Raw genomic sequence first — 13,053 nt, 5'->3', positions numbered from 1 at the left:
TTGTAACCTTCACTAATGCTGTTTCTGTACTGTGACGAATTCTGAAAATTGAGTGACACCCTCAGACAATCCATTCCTCTGCAGATGATCAATTAGCTCCTTTACCACTAGTGTTTCAATGGTTTTTGAGATAACAGGAAGGTTGAAGATTGGCCTTTAATTAGCTCAAAACAAGGAATGGGTCTAATAGACACGTTGATGGTTTGGAAGAAGTTACTATTGAATGTAACACGGAAAAATCAGTTGGAGAGAAAAAGTCTAAATAAATATCAATGGCATTGAAAGTAGATGCACATGTCTGTGAGATGGTTATGAACTAGCAGCAGTGGGTAGCACCACAGTTTGTAGCTACAGCAAGACACTCCCTGAAAAACCATAGAAATAGCAAAGTGACTTGTAACAGTAATATTTAAAACTGACTTTTTATTGACCATTACTTCAGTGTTTTTTGCTGATCTACTGAATGTAATCCATACGAATGTTGTCATACTACATAAATATCCCATTTGTATTACACTGAGAGCAGAATGTAATGATTACACCAACAGAGGCTTTTAGAGGGAACTCTACTTAGTTACTTAACTTCCACAGTGGTAAAGAAAGGTCCATTACACTAAAAAAAAAAATAAAGAAATGGAAATATATCATGGGGAAAAAATGTTTGAAAAAACATTTATTCATCCTTGTGTTAAGCTGTCACACTCTGTCAGCTCAAGACATCAGAAGCTAAATCTCATGGTTTAAAAAGCAGTTTTGGTTCCCATGTTCTGTTTCCCAGTGGCTCAGTGTGAAGCTTGTGGTTGAAATTTGGATTTTAAGTCCTTTAAGAACTTCGGCCGACGACCTCATGGGGAGACTTCGTGCGAGCTATTTAGAACGCTGCGTGAGCCCGACTGTCAGACCAAATGAAAGGCAGTGGGCTGCCGCTCGTGTTGTTTAGCAAAAATAAGTGTGTACTTTGGCCACTTAACCCACCATTTCTACTTCACAGAGCTCCCTCTAAGACCACTGGGGAAAGTGAGAGTCCCAATTTGTTCATGCCATATTATGAGCTACTGACTGCATGGCCTGCTGAAGTACTGCAGCATGCGAAATAGGGACACTTCACTGCCTCACAGGGAGAGGTACTCTTACTAGTGCCCATTCATGCCCATAGAAATCTTCTCTCTGGAATAATATCTTGCCTTTACTGGCTTAAAATGTAATCCTCCTACTTTCTATGCTATGTCTCCTCAACAATGTAGCCTTTTACATATTCCTGCTTAACGCTTTGCACAGTCTAAAATTGAATGGCCATTGTTCTCGTAAAGGCTACACAACACCTGGTTCAAAAATATTTCAGATTAAAAATCTTCTGTTAGTTTTTTGGGAGGGCCTTAAAGGAAGGCCTTTAAAGTTAAAAATACAGTACAGGAGTAGGGTTAGGTTGCATTTTAGATTATATTAAATGGACTTGTTCTCATAGTACTTTTCTACTCTATGTGAGGACTCACAGAGCTTTATACAACACGTCTCACTCCTACAAGTACGTTTTCTACATAGAGAGCCATTTTAGTAGATAACATTTGTTCAACAACCTTACCTGTCAGGAGAGTCAGGATCAAAACAGGTCTTGAGCACATCTGTAACATCTGGGTCACAGCAGTCTCCATCATCATAGTCGTAGTGTATACTGTTGCACCCCATGTTACAAACCCCATCCTGCCTCTTCCAGCTGTAACAGGGCCCCAACCTGAGACAGTCCCCTCCATCATGACCCGTCCTCGGATGGTCACATTCTGGGTCACACTGGCGGTTCCCAATCTTTGCAATACGGCAGTTGCTGAGGATGAATCTCTCCCGGAGGCTAGAGTTTTTCACTGTGTAGACACTCAGATCCAGAGTAATGTTGTAAGGGCGGAAGGCCTGAGTCAGAGCCTGGTGCTGGAGCTGAATTTGGGCTTCGGTCACCGTGGGGTTTCCACCATCATCGTTGGAGAGGTTGACAATCCGGTAGCGAATTCGCTTGGGTGTTCGGAGCTGCCAGTTGTCGTTGTATCCAGAGATGATATCTATATTGTCACAGGGTGTAAGGCCACAGGGTGGTGGCGAGAAGGAGGAGACAAGTTCTGGCTCAGGGACAGGACTGGTGATGATGGTTGGATGATGGTCTTTGTATGGAGTCCATAGCTGTTCCACCTAAAAGGCAGAAAAGCAGTACTAAATGAATTTTAGCGAAGATTAAGACAATTGGAAGAACACAAATCAACAACTAACAGTGTAGAAATTTGAAATGACCACTTACATTAGTAAAGTCAGCCCACATCGCCAGCACCGGCTCACTCATGTCAATTTGGAGTGGCCGTTTGAGCAAGTCCGCATGGGAGCGGGCATAGCCCCACAAGACCACACCTCCTACGTGGCCTCTAAAGCTTTGCCCCTGATCGGACTGATTGCTGCCAAGAAAGAGGGTTCTGCAGGCCTTCATGAAGGGGCTGTAGAGATTCCCTGACTGGTGGCTGCTTTCTCCTACCTAAGAGGGAAAAAATTAGGGATTTTTTTTCTTCATTTTATCATGTTCTGAATATACTTTAAGATTAATTGCCTAATTATTCTTTTTTAAAAGAACATATAAGCAGTAAGTCATCCAAATGTTACAGCATTAGAGTGCTGTGGCAGTTAGCTTTTTAAGAAGCTTTCCATTTGGTTGGCATGTAATATAGTCACTCTGCTCCATGGATGCTCTCATTGGCAATAACTTCTATTGCCAGCATATTAATTGGGTGCCCTATAATCTGACAAAAAGCAAAAACAATCCCTAAGAGGATATTGTAATAGAGCTGGTAAATATGATATATAGCCATGGGTGAAATGCCTGGAAAACATCATGAAATGGACCATTGATTTGTATCTCTGGTAAATGACCAAACTCAATCACACACCTTAGCTCCATCAACATACAAAGTCATGTTATGACCATTGTAAGCGGCCATCAGGTGAGTCCAGACATTGGCTTGGTACCGCTGGTGGCTGTGGACAGTGGTGGATTTCACAGCTCGGTCTGTACGAAGTGTGAAGTAGAAGCGTGCATCTCTGGTGCCAGCAGTTTCCACAGTGCGAATGCCTACTGACCAACCCTTCTCACTTAGTGAGTGGGAACAGTTGTCAAAGACACCTAGGGGAGAAAAGTGGTGGAAAAAAATGAATATTCACAATTTACAAAGAGTCAGCACCCTTGAGAAATTGAACAATCACGCCAACAAGCAACCTTTCCAAGTGATTATACTCCTATGATTACAGGAGGAGAGACTAAAAGAGAGAGAGCAGTGCATAGAGGCTGAGACACAGTTAGTAAGACAGAGAGAGTAGACAAGCCAGAAACAGCAGGACAGAACAGAGAGGGGAAGAAGGACGGAGGTATTTCACTAAGCAAAGGCAAGGCCCTGATGTTTCCATCTGCTGTTGCAACAGACACACACAGACGCACATCTGCTCCCCAGATGTCAAATACTAGGACAGAGAAGGGTCAGGGAACCCCCTCACCCTCCTCAATTCTGTGTGTGTGTGTGTGTGTGTGTGTGTGTGTGTGTGTGTGTGTGTGTGTGTGTGTGTGTGTGTGTGTGTGTGTAGGCTTACTTGTGTATCTAAAAGGGAGTTGAGCCAGTTTCATGGCTAAGCATGTAACTCAGTAGTTGAGGTAAGACTTAGATAGATTTGTAGCTTAGTGTGGTAACTTCAAAATGGTATTTCACTTGCATTACACCGCAATGTTTCAGGACGACCAATCAACAAGCATCTTCAATGTGGCGATGCGCGTTCAGCTTAATTATTGCACTGAATCAATATTTTAACTCTGCAGCTATTTTGGCCTTTGGAGGGAAGCAGAAGCAGCTGGCAATGTAACACTGATATACTGTGGATTTGTACAGTCAAACATATTTACAAACAATTTGAGATCAACTCCTGGTGGCAAACTGATTTAAACATTGATCATAAAAATACTGCATCTGCATTAAATTTTAAATACAACTGAAATGTGCAGCACAAGACGGCACTAACAATGTGTGGCTAAACTTGTCTGTGCAGAACGTAAAGAACACGCACCGCTGCTCCATATAAGCAGTTCGCATTACTCAACTGACATCTTTGAAACAACAGGCAACTGGTGTTGGACTAAGCACAAGATAATTATTTTAGCCAACTTATTTTGTTGCTGCAAACTAGCAAGGACACAAATGTCCCTATGCAGCAATTTTAAAGGGAAATACTTTGTATCCTCGATTCTAAATGCTCCATCTATCAAACTGCTGACCTCTTCTGTCTGCTGTGTGCTTGTTGGGCAGGTAGTGTACAGTATCAGAGATACTATTAAAAAACTTCCTCTAACAAGGTTACTGAGGACAGTGAAATATCCAGGCCAGGAAACCCAAACAGTGGGCTGAATTATGCCCTGCAGAGCAGTGAGACACTGTGATGAGTTTTTTTGCAGCTCACTACTACTGCTGCCAGACAACTCTATTGAATTACTCAATCATTTGATTCACTGTTAGAGTTCAGCTTTAAAAATGCTACATATAGCAGAGTAGGATACATGATCCAATCTAACATTGAAATCAAAACATGTGACACTAAAGTAACAAGAAAATGAAACTTGAATAATTTAAGACTTTTATCAAAGACTTTAAAAACATTACTAACATTTAGAGAATTTCACGTGTCACTCTATCACTGATGAATATTTTATACAGTGTTGAATTTTTTAAAACTTTAGCACTATTGCTGTATATGTTGTGCAACATGCATGGAATCATGCAATAATACATCTTATTATCTGTATTATATATTAATGTAGGGCTTGTCAAATGTACTAATGGCATCATCATTTGTCCAGCAGCCCACTCGGGACTGGACTGTTTACAGCAAAGGGTTGAAATGTGCAAACAGATTTAAAAGATCATCAGTGACCATTAGAAGTCAAACCAATGTCAATGTCATGTCTAGCAGAAACAATAGGAGTTTGTTTTTTACTGAATTGGTCAAATTCCTTCTGGACACTACAAAGAGAAAGGCCCATGCCTCACATAAGGAAGCAATGAGGGGAAAGAGAAGTTGAGTAATGGAGTCGGATCTTTGATCAGAGTAAATGTGAGCGGACATAACAGTTTGTGGTCTCCCTCACTATCTGGACAGCTGCAGTGCTACACCATAGTGCTTTAATCCTCTTCAATTTGCTTGATGTATGTGTTGTTCTGTCAAGTGTGCAGCTTTTCAAATGCAACATTCTCAGTATTAGAAAAATAGCCATGTTTGTCTTCACGAGAAGAGCCTGCAAAACAATGCAGGTTGTGTAGGAATCAGTGTGTCTACAGCTGGCACTTACAATCAGTGGAAATCCACAGGGAAGCTAACTCTTGATGAGAAGCTGAGTGAAATCACAGATTCTATGTCCTGAATTAGAATTTACCTGGTTAAACCAATCTTTTAATGTTATAACTCACTTTAGCTTTAGGGGTGTCACGATAACTGCGTATTGATGGTAACCGATCTTGAAAGGAGTTTCAGTTTTTCAAAGTTTCAGTGTTATTTCATTAAATTGATGAAAACCAACTAAAATTAATTGTAATTAAAAACAAAAAGGGAAAAAGCAAACGCTGTGACTTTGTGTCCAAAGTGTCGATGTGTTGCACTGAAGAGATACGACGCTGTGGAAAAATCTAGAACCAACATCTTTTCTTTATATTTTGCAGTGTTTGGATGCAGTGATTTATTGAAACATGAGCAAAGCATTCATGGGAACGCATTATAGAAAGCAAAGAAAATCAAAAATCAGTATTTGATATGACCACCATTATTCTGCGACACAGCCTGAACGTTTTGTATAATTCCTTTTAGTAACCTTCAGGTCTCACTGAAGGTCCGCGCACAGGTCTTCTTCTTCTTTCAGCTATGCTTTTACTTTTACTGGCAGTGTATTTGGGATCATGCTAAAACAATTAAGCCGTTATCAATCAACCGCTTTCCAGATGGTAGTGTATGCCGAATCACAATCTGACCATGACTTGCTACATTCATAGTTCCATCAAAGATACCCAACACCACTGGCTCTAATGCAGCCCCAAACCATGACACTGTTTTACTGTTGGCTGTAGACACTCACTGTTGTTTTTCTCTGTTTTGTACTTATTGACGACAATTTGAACCAAAAATTTGAAATCTGGATTCATCAGTGTATAACACCTGTTGTAATCTTCAGTCCAGTTTGTGCATCATTTTTTATGCGTCACCCTTCACCCTGTGGCTTCTTCACACCCTCCACTTGTCCCGTTTCCTCTGATTTTTTTAAGGACACACTGCACACCATGCTGTCAAGTTTGGGAATCACTATTTTATACTTGTTAAACTGTTATCTTTGTAACTTTTTATAGATTCAACTAAAGTTATATAGTTGTGACAGGCATGGCTAAACATTTCAGGCATGCAGAATATTTGAATGATTCATAGGTCACGATTAATTGACTTAACAAGCAAAAAAACATTTCCCCGAAAATGGTCAGGTACAAGGACTGGACTGAAAACAAGCCAATATTCAAAGAAGAACTTTGAAAGACTTTTAGAACAACGGGAGAACTACTGCTCAAGACGATTTAAAAAAATAACAAGAACGTCTGGCAAAATATAAAGAAGTGAGAAGTCGTTCAAGACTTTGTACAATCTTTTATGAACTGACGTTAAACTACACCGCGTCAGGCTGGCCTGCACTTTCTTGTAATGTCAATTTTTAGCACAAAATGGTGCAGCAAGTTAACATAAGCCGTATTTAACCAGGTGAGTTGCTCTGCATAGATTTTTGTGGAATTTTTAGCTTAGCGTGTAACATTTTAAGGCTACAATCTAACAATCTTGAAAGCAACATTTGCTTCCTGGTTTACATTGTAATTGTAAAATTCTTCCAAGAGGCTGTGTCGAGTGTCATCACTCATCACACAGTTATCAATACCAGCTATCAATATATTCATCGTCCTCTTTATAATAGCCTATTCTTCAGAAATGGAAATGATCCTGTCACATTATCTTCGTCAGCATCCGGTGGCAGCAATGATAATTGCTGTCAGTGTCCAATTATGTCCAATCACACTCATTATTGTTGTCAGCAGGGATGTAACTAGACCCTAAAACTTCCACGGTCTAGTTTGGGGTATGTATTCAAAACAAGCTGCACTCATTCATAAGATAATTCTATTAAGCTTCCATTTTTCTGGTTGTAATTATTGTTAGTACAACCCAAGGATAAGCTTGAGAAAATAGTAATGACAATGAGCAAATGATACAATCTGATCAGAAATGTATTCATATTAAAATATTTTGTTTGCTTAGTTTCTTATGTTGCACATGTTGACACACTAGCCTAAATGAGTGCACCAGAAGAATGCTATTTTCCTCCTTTCAAAGAAAGCAACAATCGCCCTGAGGTTATGAAGGGAAGGGATTTATGTGATAGCACTGAACTGTGTTTTTGGAGTTCATCTGTGCTCAGTGTCGAGGGTTATGTGTGACAAAACAATAGGAGCAAAAGTGAAAGGGACGTTTTACAGTATGGTAGGAAGATCTGCTATGTGGTATGACTTGGAGACAGTGGCACTAACAAAAAGACATGATAGAACAGGAGGTTGCACATTTGAAGATGTTAAGATATTTTATTGGTATTGACCAGGAGGGAAAGCATTAGAGATGAGTACATCAGAGGGAGATCTCAGGTCGAGTGATTTGACTGGAGGAGAAGAGAAAGAAAGGAGACAGCCAAAAGAAGAAGATTAAAAACAAGATCTCCATCACTGTTTTAGCATATCGAGTGGGGCGTGTCAGGGAAGCCTATTTTTTAATATAGACATTAACTAAAATAATACATGTGTTCTGTAGTGCTGAGTTGTTCTGTGTTTGTTTCATTGTGTTTACAGTGTAGTTACTGAATTTGTGTATTAGTTGAAGATAGTTTTGTAAAGCTGTGACACCACGAGTGCAGTGGAGGTGAACCTTGCTGATGTTCATCTCAGATGGCCAGCTGAAGGTCATAAATACTTAATGTACAGCAAAACAATACTTTTACACAATAACTGAAATAGTTTTATTTATCCCCATAAGACCACTTTCAGTCAGAGACATATTTATATTACATATTTATCACCTTTCTCAGTGACCTCAGTTTTGATCATTATTAAAAAGGTCACCAGAGCTTTCTAGCACTTCAAAACGTCTCAAAACTGACTGAGAAATTGCTCCATGCAGGTCTTATGAAGCTGTCACCCTGTATTTGCAGGATTATCCAAATTATCAGTAGGATGACTTCAACTTCCTCAGAATGCAGCAGTCCTTATATGTACACAGCATTTTGAACACAATACTCCAGTGTTGAAATCATTTCATTGGCTCCAGTTCAACATAGAATTAACTTTGGAATCCTTTGATTGGTTTGGCTTTCTCAGTTCCATCATCAGGTGCCGATCTTTTAGCTGTTCCCAGAATTAAATCTATGAGTTCTTTGGAACAAGCTGACCTGAGGCTGATTAAAGCCGTGTCTACATTCACAAACAAACTTAAAACCTTTTTATTTACACAGGCTCACACTTAATAACTGTGTGTGTGTGTGTGTGTGTGTGTGTGTGTGTGTGTGTGTGTGTGTGTGTGTGTGTGTGTGTGTGTGTGTGTGTGTCTATGCTGACTTGTATTTTATTTTTCTGTGAAACTTGTTTTGTAGTGTTTTGCAATCTAATATGTTAAGCACAGTGACTTTACTGTAGTGAAATGTGCTAAATAAAATTGCAATTTTAATTAAATTTACAACATGGACCTATATATATATATATATATATATATATATATATATATATATATATATATATATATATATATGTATATTCTTTTTGTCTGTTTTCGTTCTAAATATTGAAATATGTAGGAGACTGGTTTGTATAATTAAGGGCATAAGTGGCAGATTTTAATTTTGGAAACAATTGACTTCATTAACTAATTTAACTAGTTCACTAACTTAAGAAAAAGAAATCTAAGGCAGGCATTTCCCCTTTTTTTATTTAGCTCTGTGAGCCTTGTGTAATTGCAGTACAGAGCGGAGTTACGGAAGCACTTTGAATCAGTGAGCGTGTTTATGAATGACCGCAGTCACCGCAAGGTTTGGCATTTTAATGATGTGACTTTTTATGAAAGATAATATTTCAGTCCAGCTGATTTACAGGATAAGCCGTGCACAGATTGGTAGATATTTGCTTGTTAGTTTAGTTCATCTGACAGATTAATAATCGGATGATTTCAGCGCCTGAGTTTGCCTGATCAGTGATGTGTATTTGAAACAGTAAAAACCTCGCTTCAGTTTCAGAGAACTTCGTGCAACACATAACAGAAGATTGTCATTAAAAGGGAGCGATGGCAAACTTTTTGTGGCATGTCATACATGGGTGTTAACTAGATAACAGTGGTACCTTTGATGTTGTAAAGAAGAGTTTGCACCCACCTGCTATGACCGCGGGATTGCTCTGCCCTCCCTCTGCCTTCACCCAAAGCTCCAGGCTGAACGTGGCCCTCGGAAGCTCCACTCCCGCCGGCAGCTTCACCTTCAGTTGTTCCCGACGCCCGTTGAAGTACAGGGCTGTCATCCAGGACGGGGGCACTTTTGGTACAGGGCTCCCCCAGGTGCCCGCGGGAAGCCAGTCTCCCTCTTGCACCTCGTCAGAGTAGTCCTCCGTGACGCTTTCGGGGGTTGCTGTGGGGGACTGGTCTTCATCTCCCTGCTGGAGCCTTTGGAGGACCTGGAGCCCCCTGGAATCCGTGGAGCTGAACGGGGCGACTTTCTCCCAGCTGGAGTTGCCCTCTTCTTCGTAGCGAAACGTCCCGTGGAGGCTGCGGGTGAACCTGGAGCGGGGGTCGCGAGGGGCGCGCGAGGGAGACACGGCGTCTTTGACAGACTGCCCACCGCTTGCGCCGACTTCATTCTGCTCCCTCTGGTTGTCAGTGGAGCTTCCGGGCGACCCGAAATATTCGCCCCCCTCTCTCCCCGCCACCATCTCGGCGTCTCCCCGGCCTCCCTTCTCCTCCTCCCCCGCAGGAGCGAACCCTCGCGCCCCGGCTTCCAACCCGCACCCTCCTGCACAGACCGCACGAGCGCTCTTAACAGTGTACAGCTCTCTCCGGCTCGTGTGCGTCCTCGTACGGGCCGCTGGAGGGCGTTGTTGGGTCGGGGAGTGAGAGCTGGGCTGCCACCGGGACCTCCACACGCCGGAGACGGCGCAGGGTTCACCTGCCAGCCTGGACAGCTCACGGTCTGCATGCCGGGCCAAGGAACGTTTGTAGAGGCTCAGCGCATCGGAGCGAAGCAGCCACGTGTTAGCGATGAAGACCAGGAAGACAGCCAGTAGTCTGATCAACAGCATTTTCTCGGGTTCAGCGTTTGGCCGATGTATAAAAGGAGATTTCAGCCTTTTTATTTTTATTATTTTTAACAAAGGAATCTCACACAGGCTGAGATGAGAGAAATCTGCGCATTTTTTTCACAAGCAACAGAAAAAATAGCTGTTTTTTCTGTCTTTTTTGTTTTTTTTTGTTTTTTTTTAACTGTAATGAACCTACTTAAAAAACAAAAACAAAAAAGCAATCAGATGAAAACATACATCAGTGCATCCCAAAGAGTTCGAGAGGACATTTAAAGTTTCTCACTCAAACTTGAGGATTTTTAGAAGCTGTAGATTTGGAATAAAAGCAGGTGTTCAATATTGCTAAAGAATCACGGCAAAAATTCAGAGTTTTTGCGAAGTGAAGCTAAATCGCTGCTTGGCACACGCGTGCACTTTGCGCAGACACTTAGTGGGGACGCGTTGCCCCCTTTCCCGTGCGTGTCCGCAGTATATCTGCAGCCTCTGACTCTTTATTTCATCTTAGAGGGAAAAGAGCATACACCGAACTATCTGTGCAAGCCTTGCACAAAGCCCACGAGGTAAAGAAACACCGGTCTGATTTAGTATGTTAGAAATAATTATCAGCGCAAATGTTTGTTTTATGAAGAAGTAAAATTGGCAAATTTGTCTAAATCATAAAATCATCTGATATCTGGTTTCCTTCTTTGCTCAAGACCTGCTGTTTCTGTTTACCTGACCACTGCGGCATCAGTTTAGTGCGTCCTGTTCCAAAAAAAAAAGAAAAGAAACATCTGACCGCAAGGTGGATCGGAGTAAGCACTGCAAAAGAGCGGAAAAAATAAAGCGCAGCGCAAAGTGCCAGCCCTAAAATAGCAAAAGCCCCACTTGTTGAGCGTCCCTATAAATTCTGTAAGAGGACGAATGCGTTAGTCCATCAGAGTCAATCAGAGTTCTGCGTCTGCGCTCGAACTCCTCTTTTTTTCTTGTGCGTCTCTGTGCGCTCTTTGCTGCTGCTGCTGCTCTTCTCCACCGGTTTATGCAATTGTAGTAATATCCTCCTCCATTCACTCCTTCACCTCTCTCTCTCTCTCCCTCTCTCTCTCCCATTCTCCCGAGTCCAAAGGTTTTTATCAGGGAGCCCCTACCCGCCCTGACATCACCGGTAGGGGAAGTGTGGTGGTGGTGGTGATGGAGGAGGAGGGGGAGGCGTCCTACCCTCTCCCTCACACTTGAGTTTTACAAGGGAAATCCTCTCCTCTCTTCTGCTGCTGCTGCGCTGTGCATCACTCTGATCCAGAGTTGAGAGAGGAAAAAGGCTGTAAAGTTTATTTATGCATTTATTATTCTTGTCCTGACCTCATCCATCCACCTATCCATCCATCATCACTGTCGGTGGGAGGAGTATCCTGGCCCTTTTACTCTAGTAAAGGTGGCAATGCAAGACTGCTGCTAAACATGCAAATAGGCCGGAGAAATCCAAACCAAACGGCAAATATAGTTCGTGTGATGTCCTTCTAACCTAACAGGATGCTTATGAATCCACTGCATTTGTTTGACACTGGGTGTATTTGTGGAGGAACCAGCTTGTAAAAATTTGTTCTGCTACATGTGAGTAAAATTAGGCTCTCATCCTTCAAATGCCACCTCCATGGTGATTTACTTCCACTTGGGACTTGGAAGTCCCACGGAGAGCAATGAAAAAAATGACTTGGCTTGATTGCATGGGGTTAGTGTTATAGTCATTGGTAGGGGTTGGAAACGGGGGTCATCACCGATGACGGCTTTGAACTCAGAGAGTTAAAGGGAGCTTAAAGTGAGGTCTGACGTCCTTCTCTATCTTGAAACATTTGTGCATCTGGTAATGTGGAGAATGGTCCAGGAAAAAAGTGCACTTGTGCGTGGGCAAGTGCACAAGCGCAACTTGCAAGTTTTAATACGTTATATTATACTATCTTATGCTATAATATTACATAATGTATATTTGCATTATGATATTCATAAGTCACACAGTGGATTACTGTGTAAACTGGTGTCAGATTGAGTAGAAAACAATCGCAGCATAAGCTACAGTATAGGTTTTGTTGTCCATGTCTTCTTAATGGGACTCTCTAACCTGGCAAAGGATGAATGATGGTGGCTGGGATGGGGGAGGAGAAGTGTTTTCTCCCTATGACCCTCCCTCACTCTCTTTCTTTTCCCCTCTCTCTCTCACACACATGCATTACCCCTAAATGAAATAGGTAAAGTTTGAGTAACCTTCTCTCTTCCTTTTCCTTCTTCTCTCCCGCCGTCCCTCCCTCCCTCCCTCCTGCAGTCTCACTCACACACTCACACTCTGGCTCTCTTCACTGGTGCAGCACAGACAGGCACAACATCTGTCCTGCACGTGAAAAAGGTTGTTTTTTTTGGTCTTTTTTTTACCATCCAAATATGCTACCTGCTTTGTGCTGAACTCTTGTGCTCGTGTGGGCCAAGGCTGAAAAAAGGGGGTTAGGCAAAGAGGAAGAAATTAAACCAAGGTGGATGATGGCGAAATAATGCAATGCACACAGATTTGTCCGTTTGTAGGTGCCCAGTGAACAGATTCTATGAAAAGCTGTGTGCATCTGCATACATGCAGACATATACTTGCATAGTGAAGTGTTACAACAGC

The 13,053-nt window shown here is 41.9% G+C and overlaps 1 protein-coding gene across 1 annotated transcript in view; it reads right to left on the bottom strand.

Moving 5' to 3' along the window:
* Window positions 1-12,664, bottom strand: part of pappa2 (pappalysin 2) — a 99,818-nt gene extending 87,154 nt beyond the window's left edge. The window contains exons 1-4 of the mRNA XM_080906587.1: window positions 9,503-12,664; window positions 2,922-3,154; window positions 2,285-2,512; window positions 1,583-2,178 (exon numbers count right to left, since the gene is read on the bottom strand). Coding sequence (XP_080762713.1) covers window positions 1,583-2,178; window positions 2,285-2,512; window positions 2,922-3,154; window positions 9,503-10,418 — 1,973 coding nt within the window. The 5' untranslated portion in view covers window positions 10,419-12,664. The remainder of the gene's footprint in view (window positions 1-1,582; window positions 2,179-2,284; window positions 2,513-2,921; window positions 3,155-9,502) is intronic.
* Window positions 12,665-13,053: the final 389 nt, after the last annotated feature.

The sequence above is a fragment of the Rhamphochromis sp. 'chilingali' genome (genome assembly GCF_963969265.1).
Source record: "Rhamphochromis sp. 'chilingali' genome assembly, chromosome: 16".
NCBI classification, from domain to species: Eukaryota; Metazoa; Chordata; class Actinopteri; order Cichliformes; family Cichlidae; genus Rhamphochromis; species Rhamphochromis sp. 'chilingali'.
This window is presented reverse-complemented; position numbering and strand designations above follow the sequence as displayed.